A 19,910-nucleotide genomic window follows, 5' to 3' on the forward strand; every position below is an offset into this window, starting at 1 on the left:
AATTCCTCTGGGGGGGGCCAAGGCAAGGACTGAAGCGGGGAGGGGCGGGGAATCTGGGTCAGAACTGGGTCAGGAAGGCTCCTGGCCCCCAAACGTCTGCGGGTCTGAGGACAAGGGGGCCTAGCAGGGAGGGAAGATATGGAGGTTTGGGGATCTTTCCCGTGACGCCCGGGATTCGGGCTGGAAGGCTCTCCAGACACCAGGCAACGTTCACGGCCTACCAGCCTTGCCCAGGGCCCCAGCGTCCCCAGCAGCCACAGGGCCGCCACTGGCACCCACTTAGTTGGCAACGTCTTGGCATCCTTTGCCTGCCGGACGCCATCCAAGCACCAGAGTCGCTGCAGCCCCCTCTGGAGGGCCTGGTTCTGCTCCAAAGAACTTACCCGGCCCCTGGCAGAGCCCACTGCGTGGGGCTGCCGAGGGAGGGGCCGGACCCACGTGGACGTGTTTACCCCTCTATCTGGCCTCCATCTGATCGCCACGCACACGGCTCAGCGGCACCTACCTGCTGCCCTCTAGCGTCAGAGGCCCGGCTACCTGGGCTGGCTCAGCGCTCATCAGGGGCCAGGCCACGTTAGCAGGGCTCCGTCTAACCCTTGTGAGAATCCTCAGGATGTGTGGTGATCCCCATTTTAGACGAGCAGGTGGCAGCTCGAGGGTTGAAGACGTGCCCAGGCCACGCGGAGCTAGTTAAGTGGGGCTGGGGGGTTTAAATCCCCCAACTGGCGCTCCTTCCAGAGGCCCTCACCCTCCCCGTGGGCAAGGCAACCCCTCCTACCCGGGTCTCCTCCACGATCTCAGCCCTAACCACAAGGGCCGTGTCCCGCAGACCACAGAGGCCTGCGTAGGGACGGCACAGGCTGGCGAGGGGGCACAGACGGGTCCTGGGGCCTCTTCCGTTTCCCATCCATGAAGACAAGGCCCTTTGGACTTACTGATCCCTCAGATCTTTATGCATCAAAGATGCAGCATCTGAGCATCTCTTTCCCCTCCTCCTTGGTTAATGCCAAGGTCCTGGGAGGCCCGGCCTCAAGGGAAAGGCCACGCCCCAGCCTCCCTTCCTTTAACCCTCTGTAGGACTAAGAGGTTTGTCTCAGGAATCTGCCTCTCGTCCGGGGTCTGACACTGCTGGGTGCCCCGCAGAGCGGAGGGCATTAAGGTCCAGGGTCCCTCCCACGGGCCACGGCGGGGAGCCGAGCTCTGGGGCAGCAGCTCCCCAGCCCTTCAGGGGCCTCCCCCACAGCCCGAGGCACGCCCTCTACCCTGTCCCTCGCCCTGGAATGTGGGAGAACCAGCTCCAGCTCCAGACGGCTCACGTGCTCCCCGCCAGCCCTCCGAGAGCACCTGGCTGGGAGAGGGCTGTGGAGGGGGCAGGAGAGGCGCTGTCGCAGGCCCACCTGGCGGGACAGCGGGGGACACAGCTCAGGACGCCTGGCTGTGAAGCTGACTCAGGCTCCGGCTGCGGAAGGGGTCCCGCGGGGCCCCTCGGCGCCCCAAGGTCTGCACGGAACCAGGAAGGACACCGCTGGGCGCAGAGCTGAGCGGCTGGGCACCGAGCAGGGCGCGGGAGGCGTCTGGCCGGCCCCCGGTTGTCCCCGCCTGTAACAGCGCCGGGAGCAGCCAGGAGCCAGCGCCCGCGTCCTCGCTCCCACGGTGCTGGGAGGTCTGCGCCGCCCGCCCGCCCGCCCGGCAGCCAGCCACCAGGGAAACCCTGGATCTAGGAAAACAAAGATCCTGAAATACTTCTGTGCGACCTCCCCTCGCCCCACACCCCACCCCAAGTCGCTAACTGCCTAGATCCCCACGTGGAAATCAGAGCTTAGTGCCAGGTTCTCAACAGACTCTACTACAGACCACACGGAGGCCATCACCCAGGACCGGGGAGGGCAAGGCCCCACGAGGCCCACGGATGGCGAGAGGCTGCAGAAAGAGCACTCCAGTGCGCGCTTATTAGCAGCAACGGTAAAGAGGAAGGGACGGGCGGGACGCTGCACGGAGGGATGCTGCTCGAAGAGGCGGCCTCTGTGCCCTCTGTTTTGCACATGCTCCTGTGGGAACCCCACCTCCTCCAGCCCAGGCTCCTTAAGAACAGGGAGCCAGCGTCCTGCTCTGGGTCTCCCCCTAACCTGCTCAGAACAGAGAGCGGGACCTGGGAGAAGGGATTTCACAGTCACCAAGATACTTTTCACTTTATTTATTAAAATAATGATTAAACCTGAAAAAGGAATCACCAGAAATCAGCCCTTTACACAGTACTTCAAGAATCAGCAAAAAAAAAAAAAAAAGAAAGAAAGAAAAGAAAAGAAAGAGAGTAAAGAAAATCCTTCCTGCTTTTCCCAAGACCCAGGCGGGGAGGGCGAAGCCTGCCGCCCACCCAGCCCAGAGAGTATGGAGGTTCCCGGTTGCACAACGGGTCCAGAGCCATCCAGTCAGAGCAGAAGCCCAGAGTCCCAAACACCAAGGCCAGAGAACAGGTTACCCCACGGGGACGTGAACTTGGGAAGCTGATGAGAACTGGAATTGGCAGTCTGCAGACACAGAGGCCACAGTGGGAGCCTCTAGCTGCCCAGGGGCGCCACGATCTGCTGGATGTAGTGGACCACGTTGCTGTGGAGGTGGGAGGCCGTGGCTGCGAAGGTCTCCTTGGCGAGGGTCTGGGCGGCCTCACTGCCCCCCATCATGGCATGGTAGAGTGGGAGGGTGTACTTCTGCTTCCCCTGCAAGAGACGTGCGTGCTCGAGGCCCGTCAGCCTGCACGGTGGTCTGCAGCCCCCAGCCCCTGCCCTGGGCCCATCTGACAGCCTCATGATCAGGGGCCAAAAGGGACACGGGTATCACTGCTGGAATGAGAGGCTTCCTAGACGCGAGGGCTTGTGTTCCAGAATCTTCTTGGCAGCCAAAGCTCCACGCGGCTAGGTGTCGGTATTCACCCTCCTGGAGACGTCTACACTCAACAAAACCGAGTAGGGGGTTGGCACGCGGGAGACTCCAAACTTTCAGAGCTCTAAGTGGTCAGGCACCGAGGCAACAGCTCACGGCAAAGGCTGCAGAGCCTAAGCCTAAACCAGGGTCCCAGAAGGGCCGCCTGCAGCCGAGTAGAAGGAAACCCGCACCTTCACGTCAGCGCGAGACGGCCACACCTGACACCCAGAGGCTGGGAAGCCTGCAGGGGCTCGAGAACCTGCCAGCAGGTACCTGCCAACAGGTGAGGGAGTCTGCGCGTGGCTTGTCCACAGCCCGGCTCTGGAATCTCGTGGAATGGTTCATCCTGAGGGCCGTGGGCCCCTCCCCGGCAGGGCAGCGCTCCCGGTGACCTGGGTCCAGCAGGCCTCTGGACCCTCTCAGGCCACCGGCTTCCCCCAGAGGAGGAGCCTACAATCTCACCTTCACTCACCTCTCCTGGTCTCCGGCCTCTCCCGGAGACCAGCCCCGCTGTCGCATGACCGTCCCTGCCTCGGGTCAGTGCCGTCTGGCTCTCTCCCCACAGGCCTCCCCGGCTGACCTGCAGGAGCTCCCGGGCCGGGGCTTCTCCCCCAGGGCGGCACCACAGCCTGCTCACAGGACCCCGCCAGGCCCTTCAGCCCTGCTCCCGAGAGGGCAGTCCGAGAGGCCCTGCCTGCCATGTGCGGAAGGGGCACAGGCAGGTGGCGGTCACCCACCTGGCTGTGCAGGAAGTCCCTCACTTTCCAGAAGTCCTCCTGGTGGTCGTTCTTGAGGACAATCTGGCCCCATCGCAGCCGTAGCTCCGCGTTCTGGGCACTCGAGATCTTCGGGTACGTCTCTCCAAGTTTTTTCACGTTCCCTGGAGAAAAGAAACGGGTCATTAGTGACTTCGCCAGCACACCATGAGCTAAGGCGGCCATGTGTCCGAGGGCACCCGGAGGAACTTCAGGGAGGCTGCCGACCACCCTCTTCCTGCTTCTTCAGGCCCGAGGGGGTCAGGCCTCGTCTCGACTTTGCTGTAATTCCCACGGCTCTTCCTCCAACCTTCCCTTAATACAGACTGCCTGTGGTCACCCCACTAAAGCCTGCGCACCTGCCTCAGATATCCCACCGCCAACCTGCTACACGTCAGCTTGCTCTGTCTGAGTTAACACCCCTTGGTGAATACTACTTCTGGCTGAGAAGCAACAAAGCATGTGTGCCGAAGAGCTGCGGCCCAGCAGGCCCGGACCCCAGCCCCACGTCTACTGGCTGTGGGATCTGTTTGTGCCCCGGGTTCGCTCCCCAGTCCCTGGGGTCACAGAGCAGCGACGAGGATCAGATGGCGTCAGAGCCAGGGGAGCTTGGAAGAATGACCTGCACGAGGTGAGGACTCCACGAGCACCAGGCTTTACGATTTCCCGCCCCCCGGCACTCGCGCGGGCACCTGCATCCCTCCGCCGACGCGCTCCTTGCCCCGGGCTTCTGTCCACCCGCCTTCCCATGCCCCGCAGCCACCTGGGACGAGCGTCACAAGTCTGTCTCCCTCCAACCTTGAAGAAACAACCCACTTTTTCTCACCGGGAGGGAGAGGGGATTTCTGGAGGATCTTATCCAGGAAATAAACCAGCTGGTAGGTCTTCCAGGCAGAGGTGGACACGGCCTCAATGGCCTTCACGTCCAGCTCCTCGGCCGCCCACAGCTGAGCCAGCTCCTCAGCTGGCCTCATGAGGGAGTCCCCGGGGGAGAGGTCAGGGAGGTAGGGGGGCCAGCCCGGGGTGTTCAGCCAGCGATCAAATTCAAATCCTGTTTGGCAGAAGTAGAGAAGATTCCGTCAGAATTCCCCAGCAGCATCACGGTCCGCCTGCCCAGGCAGCGCCCGAGACCTCGAGCCTCCGTCCATCCTAAGCTCTCCCCCGACGACGGCACCACTGCCCCGCACGGTCATCCGCTCCACAGGGCCCCAGCCAGCGTGATGCCTAGACGCCGTCTCATGGACCTGGCCGCCCCTTTCCACGTGAGCGTGTTCTGTGCTGCAAATCAGCCGTAGAGCCACGTGCACAGACGCGGCCCAGCCCCCACGACCAGAACGGCCGTGCTGATGCCCCTGGGCTCCAGAGCCAGCTGCCCGGGGTCCTGCCCGGCCCCACCCCTCACTAGCTGGCAGGACGGCGCCCAGCATGGAGCAGGAAGTGGGGACACATCTAACGAGCTGCCTGGCCCGCGACGGGCCGTGCTCGCCCTCTATTAGGAAGCAGGCCTCTCACGCGCTCCCCAGGCAGGGCCACTGCCCCATTCCTGCCCTGGGAGCCCCTCGGGGCAGGGGCAGGCCTGGGCAGAGCTAAGGGTCTGACTACGTGTGTCCAGGAACGGGGAGACCAGAGGACAGAGAGGGGCAGAAGAGCAGAGTGGGGAAAGGGGGCCAGGGGGTGAGCGAGCTCCTCCTGTGGGACAGAGCCTGGGCCCCTGGGCCTGCCCCAAAACGCTGCCCCCAGGGGGCGCACCTCAGCCCCCCCCCCCCCCCAAGGCGTGGACCAGACCCCACCCTCCACGACCACCTGGAAGCGGTGGGCCGGCTCCTCTGCTCACCCGGGATGGAATCCACCCTCCTTCTCTTCAGCTCAGGGAAATAGTCCAAGAAGAATTCCAGAAAGTCATCAGCTAGGACACTTTGGAACTTAAACTCATCCACGTAGGCCTGTGAGGAGGGAGGCACGGTCGGTCACCCAGAGCCCCCGGCAGCGGGGCCCCCGCTCGTCTCCCCTCACCTCAGAGCTGATGTACCTTGAGGAAATCGTCAAACTGGTCCTGGTCACCCACCAGGTGGGCCAGATAGGAGACAAAGCAGAAGCCTTTCTCGTAGGGGGTCTCGTTGTAAGTATCGTCTGGGTCGACACCTGCAGAGAAAGCTCTGGATTCAAAGAGTAGCCACGGAAGAGACCGGAATTCAGCTTCCCAGGAACAGCAAGGCCACGAACGTTCCGGGTCCATCCTGGCCTCTCTCGAGGGACTTGAAGATGGACCCAGTGGGAGGACAAAGAAAGCAGGCTCGGGGGATCGCGGCTGCCCCCTGCCCGGGGCGCTGTGCTCGGGGGGCCCTTCCACCCAACGCCTTCCCAGCCCCACGGGTCACCCACAGGCGCTGCGCCTGCCCAGACCGGAGCGGGGTGGGTTCTGTGCACGTTCTGGAGTAAACAGAACTGACTGCCCGACTACAGGAAGTTCATGGTCAGAGTCAGAGGCATCGGGGAACATGCGCTTCAACTGCACAGAAAGGTTTAAGTTAGTCACACGTGGAACTGAAGAAAAATCTTAGGAAACAAAAACCCATGACCTCAGAGCAGTCACGAGCTTTCTGGTGCTGGGTCACGCCCTCGGTGAGGGGAGGGCGACCTCGCTCTAGAAACGCCGCGGGGCTGAGCTCACCATGGACCAGGGGCGGCAAAGGGACGAGTAAGTGACAGGGACCCAGACGCACAGAGCATCTCGGAGTCGCTCAGGAGCGGCCTGGGGGCTCCTCCCTCCCGAGGGGGGATCCAGGTGTGCCCAGCCCGACGGGGGCTGGGCGGCGGCCAGAGCAGCCCCCACCTGGCTCGATCTTCACGCGCAGCTTGTTCAGCGGGTGCTCCTCGCCCGTGACGTCCATGTGCTGCCGAAGCAGAGCCCGCCCGGTGGCGGCTTCCAAGCAGGTGTAGGCGGGTCCTGCGCGACAGGAAAGCGGCTGGCACCCCCCGCGGTGCCCACGAGGCCCCGAAAAGAGGACGGAGGCCCCAAGCCCGGGGGTGGCACTCCCCAGGCACGGCGGGCGGCGGGGGCTGTGGACGGCTGACTCCTCAGCCTGCCCCGCCCACACCACCCCTCTGACAGTGAGTGACCTTTCCCTTCAGCATGTTGTTATCTGTGGAGACGGTAATTTGATCTCCCACGAAAATAGAATCTCTTCATCTGACTGTTCTGTCAGACAAGAGAAACTGTCACCCAAGATTTTTCTAGCATCTGAGTCTCCTTCTGGCTCTAAAGACGACTGAGGGAGGGAATCCCCTGGCGGTGCAGTGGTTAGGACTGCGCGCTTTCACTGCGGAGGGCCCGGGTTCAATCCCGGGTCGGGGAACGAAGATCCCACATGCCGTGGGAAAGAAAGAACAACAACTGAGGGAACAGGGTTGGGGAGGGCCCGGGTGTGTACCAGCCACCGCCGCCACTCGCGAGATGCTCTGATCTGGGCCAGTGACCCCACCCCCACCCCCGCCAGCCTCAGCGCCCTCAGGCGCACGCACGGTACACACGAACAGCTGCGTGCGGGAGTCCGAGCGGCCGGTACACTACTGCTTTACGTACTCTGGATGAAAGTGTAAACTTGGGAAGCAGGAGACAATGTATGCCAAACAAAACAAAAAGCCTTGAAAATGTTCAGGTCCTGAAATGATGTTTCTAGAAATTTGTCTTTACTGAAATCATCTGAGACGCACGTGAACCTATGTAAAGATGTCTGTCAGAATATTATTTCGTTTGAAAATTGAAAACAACCTAACAACTGGAGGTTGACTGAATAAATTATGAAGCCTCCATACTCTGGAGCTGTAGAAAAAATTTAATGACTCGGGAAAATGTTTAACTTTATTATATTAAAAAAAAAGGCAGTTCTAAAACCATGTACAGTCTGATGATACGCACACACACACACGTAGAAAAATGTTTGAAAGGATAACCATCGATTACCTCTGAACAGTGAGATTACAAATAAGTATTTTTGTGTGTGCTTTTCCACTGGTGCCAAAATAGATTTTGATCAGAGAAATAATAAACGTAACAAAAGCACCTGATACACCATGGCTTTTCAACATCGAGATTGTGTTGATAATGTATTACATTTTATTTTTTGGCTGTGCTACGTGGCTTACGGGATCTTAGTTCCCTGACCAGGGATCGAACCCATGGCCTCGGCAGTGAAAGCGCGGAGTCCTAACCACTGGCCCGCCAGGGAGTTCCCGAGAATGTATTTGAAAAGCACAGCTGGGCTCCATTTGAGGGTCTGCCCTCACCTGCTAAGTGGCTGAGGGACGTTTCCTATCCTCTCTGAGTCGCAGTGGACTCACACGTAATAATGGGAATAACAGTATCTCCACGCAGCCGCCGGGAAGGTGGTACGTGACAGAGCTGGTACAAAACAGGTGTTCAAGCCAAGGTGATGGGGACAGTGATCTGACGACTCGCTCACTAAGCGACCTGGTACCTGGGCGACCAGCCCGGGCCGCTCTCCCCCAGGCAAAGCACAGGGAAGCTTCAGCCCCAGCGGGAGGCGCGTCCACCGCTAGCTCATCCCGCCGTGTCATTTTCGAGACTCCCTCTGCCCCCAGCCCCTGCTGATGTGCGACATGCAGTGAGGTGGGCACAGTTACTTCCGTGTAACTTTGTCTCGAGTTGCCCTCCCTGGCTGTCACGGGCTCACTGCACTACCCCCTCCTCCCTTCACTCCCCAGAAGGAGCCTTGCAGGCCCAGGACTGGAGGCAGGTCCTCAGGGGCGGCTCACCAAACAGGACGGTGGAAATCCTCCTCTGGGCGTACATGGTGAAGCCTTCGTTCAGCCAGAACTCCCCCCAGTTGGCGTTGGTGACCAGGTTCCCAAACCAGCTGTGGGCGATCTCGTGGATGATGACGTCGGCCAAGGAGCGGTCCCCCGCCAGCAGGCAGGGGGTGACGAAGGTCAGGCAGGGGTTCTCCATCCCTCCAAATGGGAAGGACGGGGGCATGAAGAGCACGTCGTACCTGCCAGAGGCAGGCTGCCGTGAGGGGCCCAGCTGCATCCGGGCTACTGACGGGGGTGGCGGCACGGCACAGCGAGCCGGTCCTCAGCCCTGCCCCCGCCCCCGGCCCACTGGGCCTCCCTCCCAGGCCCCTCACAGTGGGCACGCGCTTGACTCCATCACACCCAGCTCCCCAGAGGCCCACATGGGTCACACAGACCTAATGGAGCCTCTTATCTAGGGGACCTCAAGTCTGAAGATGACAAAGAGAAAACGGGTACGGAGCTGCTTCCGGCAACAGGAAAGACAAGTCAGCCACGTCCCCGACAGCGCATCCCCATCTCCACCCCGGCAACTGCTGGCACGGGCACGCCTCTGTCCCCGCAATGCCTGCCCTCCCAGGCCCCTCCTTGACCACAGCGGATGAGGCCTGGCTTATCTCCTCCCCGCTCCCCTACGCCCCCCGGATCAGGGCCGGGGAGGGGGGAGGGCCGGCTCACTGTAACAACAGAGACATGAGAGTCCACGTGATACCGCACCTTCCCCAAACGTAGGGTCCGAAAAGCTTCTCTCCCGTTGCCAAGAACTCTTCTATGACCCCGTCATACTCCTCCTTAGCAGCTGCGATGAGGCAGGGCTCGGCCCACACCCAGCTCCTGGAGACAAGGGCGCAGAGAAGGCAGCACTGTGCTCAGAGGCCACGGCGGGACCCGTCCTGAAAGCACGTGCACCAACTGGGGGGGGGGGCGGGGGGCTCCTGCAGGCGACAGGCTCTCCCCCCGCCCAGCCTCAGTCCCCATCTGCAAGGTGCGCGGTAAGGAGACGAGATGGGTGTGAAGACCGTTCATACGGTGGCTCAGGTAGGAAATGCTGGTGTACCTCCGGAGAGATTAGAAAGGATTCTCACAACCGAATCTTTAGAATTGAAAGACACTTGAGAGATAAACCAATTCACATTAACAGAAAAGTGGTAACTGTCTTCACTCTTCGGACAGGCAGGCGGACCTACTTGCTTTCAAATGGTCTAGTAAAAACCCCCACAGATCCACACGAAAGCAAACCTAGTACAGCAACACGGATGGGCAGACAGGTGCTCAAAGCATCATTCCTTCAATGTCCTGCAGGAATTTCCAATTATGAAATTTTCACAGTAAAAAGATGAGGAAACAGAGGTAAGGGGGGAAAAAAAATCAAGAAGATCCAGTGCGAAGGAAGCCAAGGCTGAAAGGGGATGGGAGGGACCGAGACCGTTCTCGGGGTTCAAGGACGAGCTGACCCCAGGTTCAGGGGCCCTGCAGCCGAAGGCTGTGTCAAGGCCCCTCGATGCTCCACAGAGTGTTCCCTACACGGACATCCTCAGTCGGGGGACAGACGGCCAAGTGGGTGGGTGCGAGGCCAGGACGAAGAGAGCTTCCTTTCGGCAGAACTTCGGGGACTGTTCTAGCAGGAGGGGGAGCGGGGCGACCCGCATCGGGGGTCCCAGCAGCAAAAGCAGGAGCCTCGTAGCGGGAAGGAAGCCGCACGTGCAGGCGAGGAACCACCGGGGTCTGGGGTGACCAGAGTCCAAGGTCTGATGGGGGTAGGTTGGGGGTGGGAGAGGCCCCAAGCTCGGGGCACAAAGGGCTTCAGATGCCACGTGACACAGCTGCCCCTGCAGAGCGCAGGGGGCGACACCATCAGACTGTGTCTAGGGAGCTGTGGACACAGGAAACATGCTCAATACGAGGGGGCGTGAGCTTTCCCAGGCACAGCCGGGGGCGAGGACCGAACCTGGGGCACCTGCGCCCAGGGCAGCCAGACCCCCGAGGAGCCCAGCGAGGACCAGCCAGGAGGGCCCGGGATCGGGAAGCGGAGGCCAAGGGCACATCCTCGAGTCCCTGCACCTTCCACGCTGAGCAACGGCCTCTCACCTCAGGAGCTTCAGCGAGTTTAGGGGACTGGACTCCAGGGGTGGAGAGGAAAGAGCCAGTTGGCCAGTTGTGGGTGGGGGCCGCAGGTCTGAAGACGGGACTAGACAATGAAGCAAAGCCCAGAGGACGGGGGTGGGGGTGAGTCAACGGGTCAGGTGAAGACTGGCTTTAACAAAGAAAGGACCTGTCGTCGCGGTCCAGACGGACGAATGTGGGAATGAGAGCAGACGGAGGGACCTTGGACGTGCAGGACACAATCGTACCCGACAGACCAAACATCTCCACAAAGCAGAGCCGAGACCCTGTGCTTGGAGGGAGGGGCCGGCGTCTGAAAGGAAAACTGGAGAGACGGTTTAAGGGGCGCGAGATGCAAAGGTGCGTGAAAGACGGTTGAGCGCACGGAAACCTCTCAAACGCCTGCATCACCTTTTCTCTCGTTCCAGCTTCTCACCAAGAAACCAGAAATGTGAACGGGTACCACGCACAGCTTCATTATTTTCTCCATCTCTCAAAAGAGAGACGCTGAGTGGAGAAAGGTGCTGAGTGGGGAAAGGGGATGGCAGGAGCCTGGGGCAGATGGGCGGCAGCAGGACACGCCGGAGGGCCTGGGGTGTGGGCGAGAGATGACCAGTCACCACCCAGGCGGGAGAGAAGTCCCGGGAGAGGCTGCCGCCCGCCCGGGAGCAAGCACCGCCCTTCAGGGCGAGGTGCAGGCACAGCGGGATGGGACGTGGTAGGAGTGAGGCCCCCAGAGGGCGAAGGTCAGCAGGAGGGGCAGAGAATGAAGGCCTACATGCAGCTGGAGGTTTCTGATCCCGCCCGGTTCACAGCGATACCCAAGTCCAGGCCTGGGATGCAGGGTGCGGCCGTGAGTGGGAATGGGGGTCGGAGGCGGGGGTGGTGTGGGGAGAAGGCAGAGGAGGTAGAGAAGCCCTCAGGCCACCCTCAACCCAGGAGAAACCCACATGGAGAAAAAGGGCACCGGGCTGAGAATAAGACCCCAGCACAGAGTCCAAGTCCCCAGGCACTACTCTGAGCTGCTCCATCCCCAGCCAGGGCACCACAACTAACAAAGGCCTTCAGCCCTGTCCTCAGCGACAACGGGCTAGGCCGCGGACGCCCACGACATTTCCGCCAGCACACAGATTTCTGTCAAAGAAACCAGGATGCTCTCAGTCAAGCTGGAATCTCATCACCAGGATTCTAGGGGCAAAAAGCACGGGATCTGCAACAGAAACCCTTGCCTCTGAATTCCAGTTCTACCAACCACGTGACTGCACAAGGCTCTTTACCAAAGCCACAGTTTCTCAACTGCAAACTGGAGACAGCAATACGTCCCTCAGTGTTGCCTGTAAGGGTTAGAAGGGACCGTACATAAAGGGGCCCCTGGGGATGTCCGCCAGTCTCTCCTGCCCAGGGTCTTCCCCCTGAGGTAACAGGGACTAGATGGAAGATCCTCCTACGCGGCAGACTCCCTCAAGACCCTCCGACGTGACCCAGGAGGCAAGGACTGTCCACCTGACGGGGGACTGGAGTAAGTCATCAGCACCAGTAAAACGGGTTCTGTCACCTGGATTAACGTACTGTGTCGTCACTTCAGTACAGAGGGTTGAGAAAACCTCCGTGATCCAGTGTATTTAGAATAGACTGTTCTCTCATTTCCCCTTAGTAGCTCCTACTCCTACTAACAGAACCTCAGCAAGAGTAAACACCCTAAAAGACGTTCCTCCCCTTGTCTGTTTTCCATGCTCGCAGGTCACCTACTGCCCTGTCCACCAGGAAGGGACCGCTCGTCTCTCAGGGCTGGTGCTCTCCTAGCGCGTGGCTGGAAGCAGATGCCAACGGGGCCCCACCCATCTCTCCCTCTGATCTCACGGCCCTGGCGCCACTGCTGAGCCCAGTTGTGAAGCCCGAGGCGTGTAGCCAATCCAGCACCTCCAGGGGCTGAGGGCCCGGCAGAGAGAAGGACCGCAACGGGGCCAGGAAGAGCCACGGCTTCACATCCAAACCGACCCTCTCACTTTTCAGGACTATGCTACGCTGGTGGGTAAGATGACAGCCAGGAAAAACCTGTGCTCCTGGTCAAATTTCTTTTTCAGGAAACCGTACAAAATCCTTATTTGTCTCCACCAAACCCATCTCACTTCACGGAGGCCCCTCTGCCAACACAGGTCCAGGCCTCTGTGTCTGGAGCAGACAGACAGGCGGCTTCCCCGGGCCTCTCCAGAGGGAGACAGAGAGATCAAGGCCGTACATTTCCAGGACTCAAGCGCCAGAGAAAATAGGGAGATTTACTACAAAGATAAAAAAGCAACTATAGTAGCAAGAAGATAATTTAGACCTTAAAGATGCCAATAAAGATCATCTAAAACTGCTGCTGGAGCTCCCACCTCCCTCTGAAGGTGGCCCAGGACCGCAGCCACTGCAGGACCGGCGGTCTCAGCGCAGACACGGGAGGAAGGCAGGAGGGAGGGGGAGGAAAGGACACATCCTCTGGCCATTCAGGCCGCGCCCTGTCCCGCAGAAAGGTCCCGGGCTCGGGAGGCTCCGACGTGACCCCAAGGGCCACCCCAGGAGGTCCGCTCGCTGGTCAGAGGCCTCCGTGCTCAGAGGTCGGTTCACTCTTGCCTGCGGGGTCTCGGTCTCCTACCTGGGTCCGACTTCAGCCGAAACCAGATCTCCGATGGCCAAAGCTATCAGATAGGACGGGATGGGCTGACACATCCGGAAGAAGAACTTATTTGGCCCTCTCTTCTCCCAGGTGTTGGCACTCATCACAGCTGTGAAGCCATCTGGGACCTGACAAGAGAGAAGGCTCAGGAGATTTCGCCTGGACAGAGTCTGCCCTTGATCAGCTAGAAGGGCGGCATGGCCAGCAACCCGTGTGGTGACGGCAGCGGCCTGGGGTCCACCTTGGGAAGCACAGAGGCTTCAACAAACTGAACTTGTGCCAAACTGATGGGATTTAGCACAGATCAAATTTCTGCAGGTGGAGGCGTTTTTCAGAGGTACCCCCCAATGGAGCTAATAATCTACCACCTGAAACATGACCTGATAGAAGTGAACTTTTCAGTCCCAAGGGCAGGTACATTTGCTCTCAGCCTGCTTCACCTCAATAAGAGCGGAGTACGTGCACTTCACCGCGGGAGTGTCGAAGCAGGGGAAGAAGGACCGGTTCAGGACAGCCTGGCCCTGCGTGTAGACAAACGGCTTCCTCTTTCCTGCTGTCTGCTCCGGAGCCAACCAGCAAACCTAAGACGAGGCAAGACCCTTTGGGAACGGACATCCTACACAAGCACAGCGCGGCCGGGCGGAGCTGGCCGGAGGGGAGGCTTCAGGTGACCCTCGGGATCCTCCGCCCGCCAGTCCAGCTCAGACTGCGACGCTCTCTCCCCCTGTGTATTTAATCCCCCTGGAGTCCAGGCCGAGGTCTGACGTCCACTTCCCAGGGTGGACAGCACCCAAGGGCCACCCCTCAGTGTGTCCCATGGGCCGTCTCAAGCATTCCTGGGGTGGCCTCCGACCCCCTGGTCCTGCCTCCCTCCTCTGTCCCCCCCGCTGTAGTAACTTCTCACCAAAAAACAAATACTGAAGAAGCTGTTCTTGCACTTGTGATAAAAGACACAGAAGAGCAGAAGCTAACAGCAAGGGGTCTGATTAATGCATGTTCTCCATCCCTCCAATCTGCCCTTTCAGAATAAACGTGTTTTACATTATAGGCATTGGCTATGATTCTTGTCTTCTGTCAGCCCTTAATCAAGAGCACATTGGAACGATTTTTACAAACCCAAATCCTGCCCACAGCGAAGAGAAGTTCACCTGTAACACAGATGCCACCGCGGGGGGTGAGGAGGCTGTGTGTCAGCACCGCACACCACGGAGAGGTTAGAACAGGGTCAGGTGACTCCAGGAGGGTTTCATAGGGGAAGCAAAACCCCCTGGCTGGACCTTCAAAAGTGGGCAGGATTTAGACGGCAGGAAGGAAGGGAGGAGAGTCCCTCCAGGAGGTGGGCAGCAGCATGAGGACGGCGCGGGGGAGTGCAGCTTCCGGCAGAGGTGGGCACCCACCCGGCAGCTGTGATGAAGGGCTTTGAGCACAGAGGCACTTGAGACCAATTTTCTCCCCCCTGGGAACGACACTCAAGGACGAGAACATTCCCTGAGGTGTCTCTTGTTCTTTCTAAAATTAATTATGAATTAATTTGGCTGCGTGGGGTCTTAGTTGCGGCACGCGGGCTTCCCTCTAGTTGTGGTGCATGGGCTTAGTTGCCCCGCGGCATGTGGGATCTCAGTTCCCCGACCAGGGATGGAACCCACGTCCCCTGCACTGGAAGGCAGATTTGTAACTACCGGACCACCAGGGAAGTCCTGAGACCAATTTTTAAGAGGCACAAGGGAGACACAATGGGATGCTGGGGTTTTCTTTGCTTGAGAGAGAGAGAGAGAGAGAGAGAGAGAGAGAGAGAGAGAGAGAGAGTGTGTGTGTGTGTGTGTGTGTGTGTGTGTGTGTGTGTGTGTGTGATGAGTCTCGTTCCAGAGTCCAGTACAGACGGAAGCAGGGGAGAGAGAGGAACGTCCTGGTGCAGAAACCCAACAAGCTCTGCCTCATCCCGGAGACCGGAGGTACACTTGCACAGCAAATAAATGTACCGGAGGTATATTTGCACAGCAGCCATAAATCCTGTCAATACTGTTGCCCTCAATGCGACGTTACAAAAATGACACCTTATCTCTGTGAACTTCTGCTCAGTTTTGCTGCAAAACCGGAACTGTTCTAAAAAATAGTCTATGAAAAACAAACAAACCCCCATAACCCCAGTCTAATCATGAGAAAAACAACAGACAAATTCCAATAGAGGGTATCACACTCCTCCAAGCTATCACGGTCACCACAACAGGAACGTCTGAGAAACTGTCACAGCCAAGAGGAGCCAAAGGAGACGTGACAGCGGAACACACAGTGGATTTCTGGATGGGACCCTGGAGCAGAAAAAGACACATTAAAAACTAAGGTTGTGGACTTCCCTGGCTGTCCAGTTGTTATAACTCCGTGCGTCCACTGCAGGGGGCAAGGGTTCCATCCCTGGTTGGGGACCTATGCTCCCACGTGGCATGCCGTGCGGCCAAAAAAATAAAATGAAATAAATTAAAAAAAACCAAAAAACTAAGGTTGCTGTACACCTGAAACTTACACAACATTGTAAATCAACTATACTCCAATATAAAATAAAAATTTAAAAAACACTAATAATACCTTGTACATGAACGTCGCTCAATAAATATCCGTTATTATTTTTTAAAAAAACTAAGGAAATCTGGAAAAACTGTGGATCCCAGTTTATAATAAAGTACCAACACTGCCTCATTAACTGGAACAAATGTATCCCACTTGTAAAACACCAGTAAAGGGTAAACAGCGTGTGTGTGGAAGCGGCTTGTGGAGACTCTGTACTATCTGCTCAGTTTTCCTGGTAATCTAGACACCTATCTATCTATTTAGGCTGCGCCAGGTCTTAGTTGCGGCACGCAGGATCTTCGTTGTGGCATGCGGGATCTTTAGTTGCGGCATGCAGGTGGGATCTAGTTCCCTGACCAGGGATCGAACCCGGGCCGCCTGCATTGGCAGCACGGAGTCTTAGCCACTGGACCACCAGGGAAGTCCTCTACACAGCTTTTTAAAAAATAAATCCTATTAATGAAAACAACTGTAATGAGTTGGCAGTGAGAGGTACCAGGCACCGTACTAGGACTTTACATAAAGACAACTCATGTAGCTATTGTCAGGCTTAGCTCAATAAACACTGACTATCATCCCCTCAACCACAATTCCTTCTCGCCATCTTTGCTTGAGTTTTCTTTGGTTCTCGGCTTTGTTTTATTGACATGAAGAGAAGAAAATGAAGGAGGCTGGCAGGACACACACTACAGAGTCCAAGTCAGGGAGATGCTGCGACCCACGGTGTCCAAGGTGAGAGCCCTCCCTGGGACGGTGGCAATGAGAGGAAGGAACAGGCACAGTGCCACCAGTGCAGCCTTCACAGGGCAAAGGGCAGTTCTTCATCAAGCGTGTATCTCTGCCACCACGTCTTAAATGAAAGCTATTTAGTTCCGATATTTAATTTGGGGTGCCACTTTTGTTAGGCACACCCAGGAGGGCCTAATTTTTCCACTCATCCTATTTAATTTCTGCCCCAAACCAGGAACCAAAATATACTAAAGCAACCAAACACATTTCCAGATGGCATGTTATCCCTAGAAGTCCCCGGGTTTCTCCTCTGCCTTAGAGGTCAGTCTACATTGCTTTGGACTTTAATTTTTTAAACAAGTTCTATCATAAGGTTCATTTACTTCCCGAATGGTGAAAGATGGAAACAACTGCCCTTGGAGCGAGCTGCAACAGCAAAAGGGGAAGTGCAACCAAATAAGCAAGCTTCCATGGTAGGCAGGCAGCAGCTGAGACCTGTAGCACACCCCATCCAAGAAAGGACTGGCAGCCGCGCCCGGACATTCACAGATGTGGACACATGACCTTCCCCTTTCTGATCGCCAACATCTGCCGCCCCCCGCCCCCCAGTTAAGATTTGAGTCAACCAACAGTGAGAAAGCCAAGTTATTACAAAGCCTGGTACACCCTAATTCTGGTTCTCACTTTTACTCAGATTTTTTTGTTCATCAAATCCAGGACTTCGCAGGAGGAAACACTACTAACTGCCCAGTTTCGAGCTGTTCCAGCCCGAGGCATTAGGAGGGCACCTGGAACAAAGGACTGAGTCAGCAGCGGGTAACCAGCCAGCACTGTCAGGCCGCCCTGGAGGACAGCGGAGCAGCTCATCACCAGGGCCCAGCCTAGGCCGAGCGCAGCGACAACCCTAAGTTCTGTTCGTGAACCGTCTGCTGCCCAGCCTGGAGGAGGTGACCTCCTCGGTGCCGTGGGAGGCAAGGGTGGGGGGAGCATCTGGATGAGGATGGGGCGGAGGGATGGGAGGGGAGGTGGGAGGGGATGAGGGGGGCGCATCTGCACGAGGAGGGGCCGGCGCGGGGCTGGGGCACTCACCCCGGGTCCTTCGCCGACGCGGTAGGTGAGCTGCACCCGCAGGCGCTCGCCGGCGATGCAGGGCTGCGGGAAGCGCACGCACAGGGCCTGGCCGTAATGCGAGAAGGGCCGCGTGCACACCGGCACCGGCTCCGGCTCCGGCTCCGGCTGCCCCGCGTCCGGCCGCTCCCGCCGCAGAGCCGCCGCCGTCACCTCCACGCACGGGTGCGAGTCCAGCCGCAGCTCCGCGGCGCCGCCGGGCTCCAGGCAGCGCAAGTCCAGCACCGCCGAGCCGCTCAGCCCGCGGCAGCCCGGGCCCGGCCCCGGAGGCCCGAACTCGGCCCGCAGGTCCAAATGCAGGTGCAGCAGCTCGAAGGCGCGGAAGTTGGAGGCCGACGCCACGTCCTCGGCCTGAGCTGAGTGCAGCACCCGCCCGCCGGCCCCACGCCCGCTGCCCGCCATGGCCCCGCGCCGCCGCTGGACCGGGCCGCCGCAGGCCCCGCCCCGCCGCGCAGGCCCCGCCCCGCCGCTTGTCGTGGTCCCCGGAGCTTCTGCAGCGCACCCGAGTGGGCCCCAACAGGCAGCGCTGGGCTCGCCCCGGCACTCAGCATGGCCACGCCCCAAAGCTCAGACTACGCCCCGCCGTTCGCCATGGCCCCCGTGCACTGGTGCAGGCCCCGCTCCTCAGACCACGCCCGGAACCGGCATGACCAAGCCACAAAGCTCAGACCACGCCCCGCAGCGCTGACCACGCCCCGCCGATTGCCAAGGCCCCGGTACAGCCGCACCCGGACCCTGCCGCCGGCCCCGCCCCACCATGCAGACCCCGCCCCGGAACGCGGCCGGGCCACGCCTCTCTTCTTGACTTTCCCCCACTCCCAGCTCTGCACCGGCGTCTCAGGACTTCCGACAGGCGTGCGGGTGGGGGTGGGGGGGTACAATTTGATCCACCTTGGCCCGAATTCATCCCACTGGGATGTTCCCCAGTCCCTTCTCTACTGAGGTTTCCCGTGTCCTACTCCTCCAGGCAGGCCGCACTGAGCACGATTGCAAGGGTCCGGGTTGGAGGTTCGCAAGCTCGACGCTCGCCCAATTATTAGGGCCGTGTCATCCTGGGCCGTGTCAAACCTCCCCCAAGAAAGGGGACTCTTTCCGAGTCTCCTTGTGTACCTGTAAAACAGAAGGAATTATAGCATCTCTCGAGCTAGCTGTGAGAGCTCAATCGGAAACAGCACGGGATACCACGCCGATGGGGGTCCTCCCGGGACTCCAGGCGCGCGAGTCCTTTGTCCTTCTGCCAAGGGATGGGGAGAGGCACTGCACCTTTAAGGCTGGGCGTCTGCTGTGCCGCTTGCCCCCCCCCCCCAATGGGACAGCTCTTTGAGCCAGGTACACACACTTCTGCTGTTTCTCTCCTGTGCCAGCGGTCGCAGTGGCCCTTCTGTGACTAGGAGCCACTCGACGGCGAGATTTTTATGGATCCGCTAGGAAATGAAATTTTAAGAGAAGGTAGGGAGTTTTTCATAAAAGGAAATAGTATCCTAGTATGTTCTTCCTAGTTTTACACTGTTAAAATACATTTTATTTCATGAAATGCTTATAGTAGATATTTTTAAATTCCATATAAGGTCAATGTTAGTTTTTTTTTTTTTTAACTTACTGGCTAGTGAAATCCAACAACTTTGGAAAACCACTTTTCCGTGGCACTGAGCACAGTACTTGGTACTTACTAGTCATTCAATATATCTACCCTCAAATTATTCATTCCCTTATGCAATGCGGTTTTGTTGAGCATCTGCATACACCAGCCACTGGGCTGGGTGCTGAGGATACAACTGAAGCAAGCCTGGCACTGCCCCTGTCCTGGTGGTGCTCACGGGCCAGCTCACAACTTAACCTAGAGACAAGGACAAAGGTCACGATAACTCCATGTGCTGTGCTGTGACCTGGGAAGAACAGGACTACGGGAAGCAAGGAGAGACACCGGGCCTGATGTTTCCAGGTAAGTGTTGCTGGAGGAGGAGGGCCTTTTATCCTTATTTTTTTTTTCATCAATTATTTATTTTTGGCTGTGTGGGGTCTCCACTGCTGCATGCGGGCTTTCTCTAGTTGCGGCGAGCAGGGGCTACTGTTTGTTGCCATGCGTGGGCTTCTCATTGCGGTGGCTTCTCTTGTTGCGCAGCACGGGCTCTAGGCGCGGGCTTCAGTAGTTGTGGCACACGGAGCTTAGTTGCTCCACGGCATGTGGGATCTTCCCGGACCAGGGCTCGAACCCGTGTCCCCTGCATTGGCAGGCACAT

The 19,910-nt window shown here is 58.5% G+C and overlaps 1 protein-coding gene across 2 annotated transcripts; it reads right to left on the reverse strand.

Moving 5' to 3' along the window:
* Nucleotides 1-2,164: 2,164 nt before the first annotated feature.
* RNPEP (arginyl aminopeptidase) lies at nucleotides 2,165-18,072 on the reverse strand (the record flags this gene model as incomplete). 2 transcript variants are annotated; one of them, XM_082681027.1, is made up of 11 exons in its annotated part: nucleotides 2,165-2,717; nucleotides 3,660-3,802; nucleotides 4,504-4,728; nucleotides 5,512-5,620; nucleotides 5,707-5,819; nucleotides 6,511-6,624; nucleotides 8,454-8,689; nucleotides 9,207-9,323; nucleotides 13,228-13,376; nucleotides 13,689-13,829; nucleotides 17,632-18,072. In XM_082681027.1, the coding sequence occupies 11 exons, from the start codon at nucleotides 18,070-18,072 to the stop codon at nucleotides 2,559-2,561; spliced, it is 1,947 nt and encodes a 648-aa protein (XP_082537153.1). In that variant the 3' UTR covers nucleotides 2,165-2,558. The 2 variants fall into 2 exon arrangements, with proteins under 2 accessions (XP_082537153.1, XP_082537154.1); XM_082681028.1 differs by lacking the exon at nucleotides 13,689-13,829 and having other exon boundaries at nucleotides 17,632-17,702.
* Between the last annotated feature and the right edge of the window lie 1,838 nt (nucleotides 18,073-19,910).

Source organism: Grampus griseus (assembly GCF_964374135.1).
Source record: "Grampus griseus genome assembly, chromosome: 1".
NCBI lineage: Eukaryota > Metazoa > Chordata > Mammalia > Artiodactyla > Delphinidae > Grampus > Grampus griseus.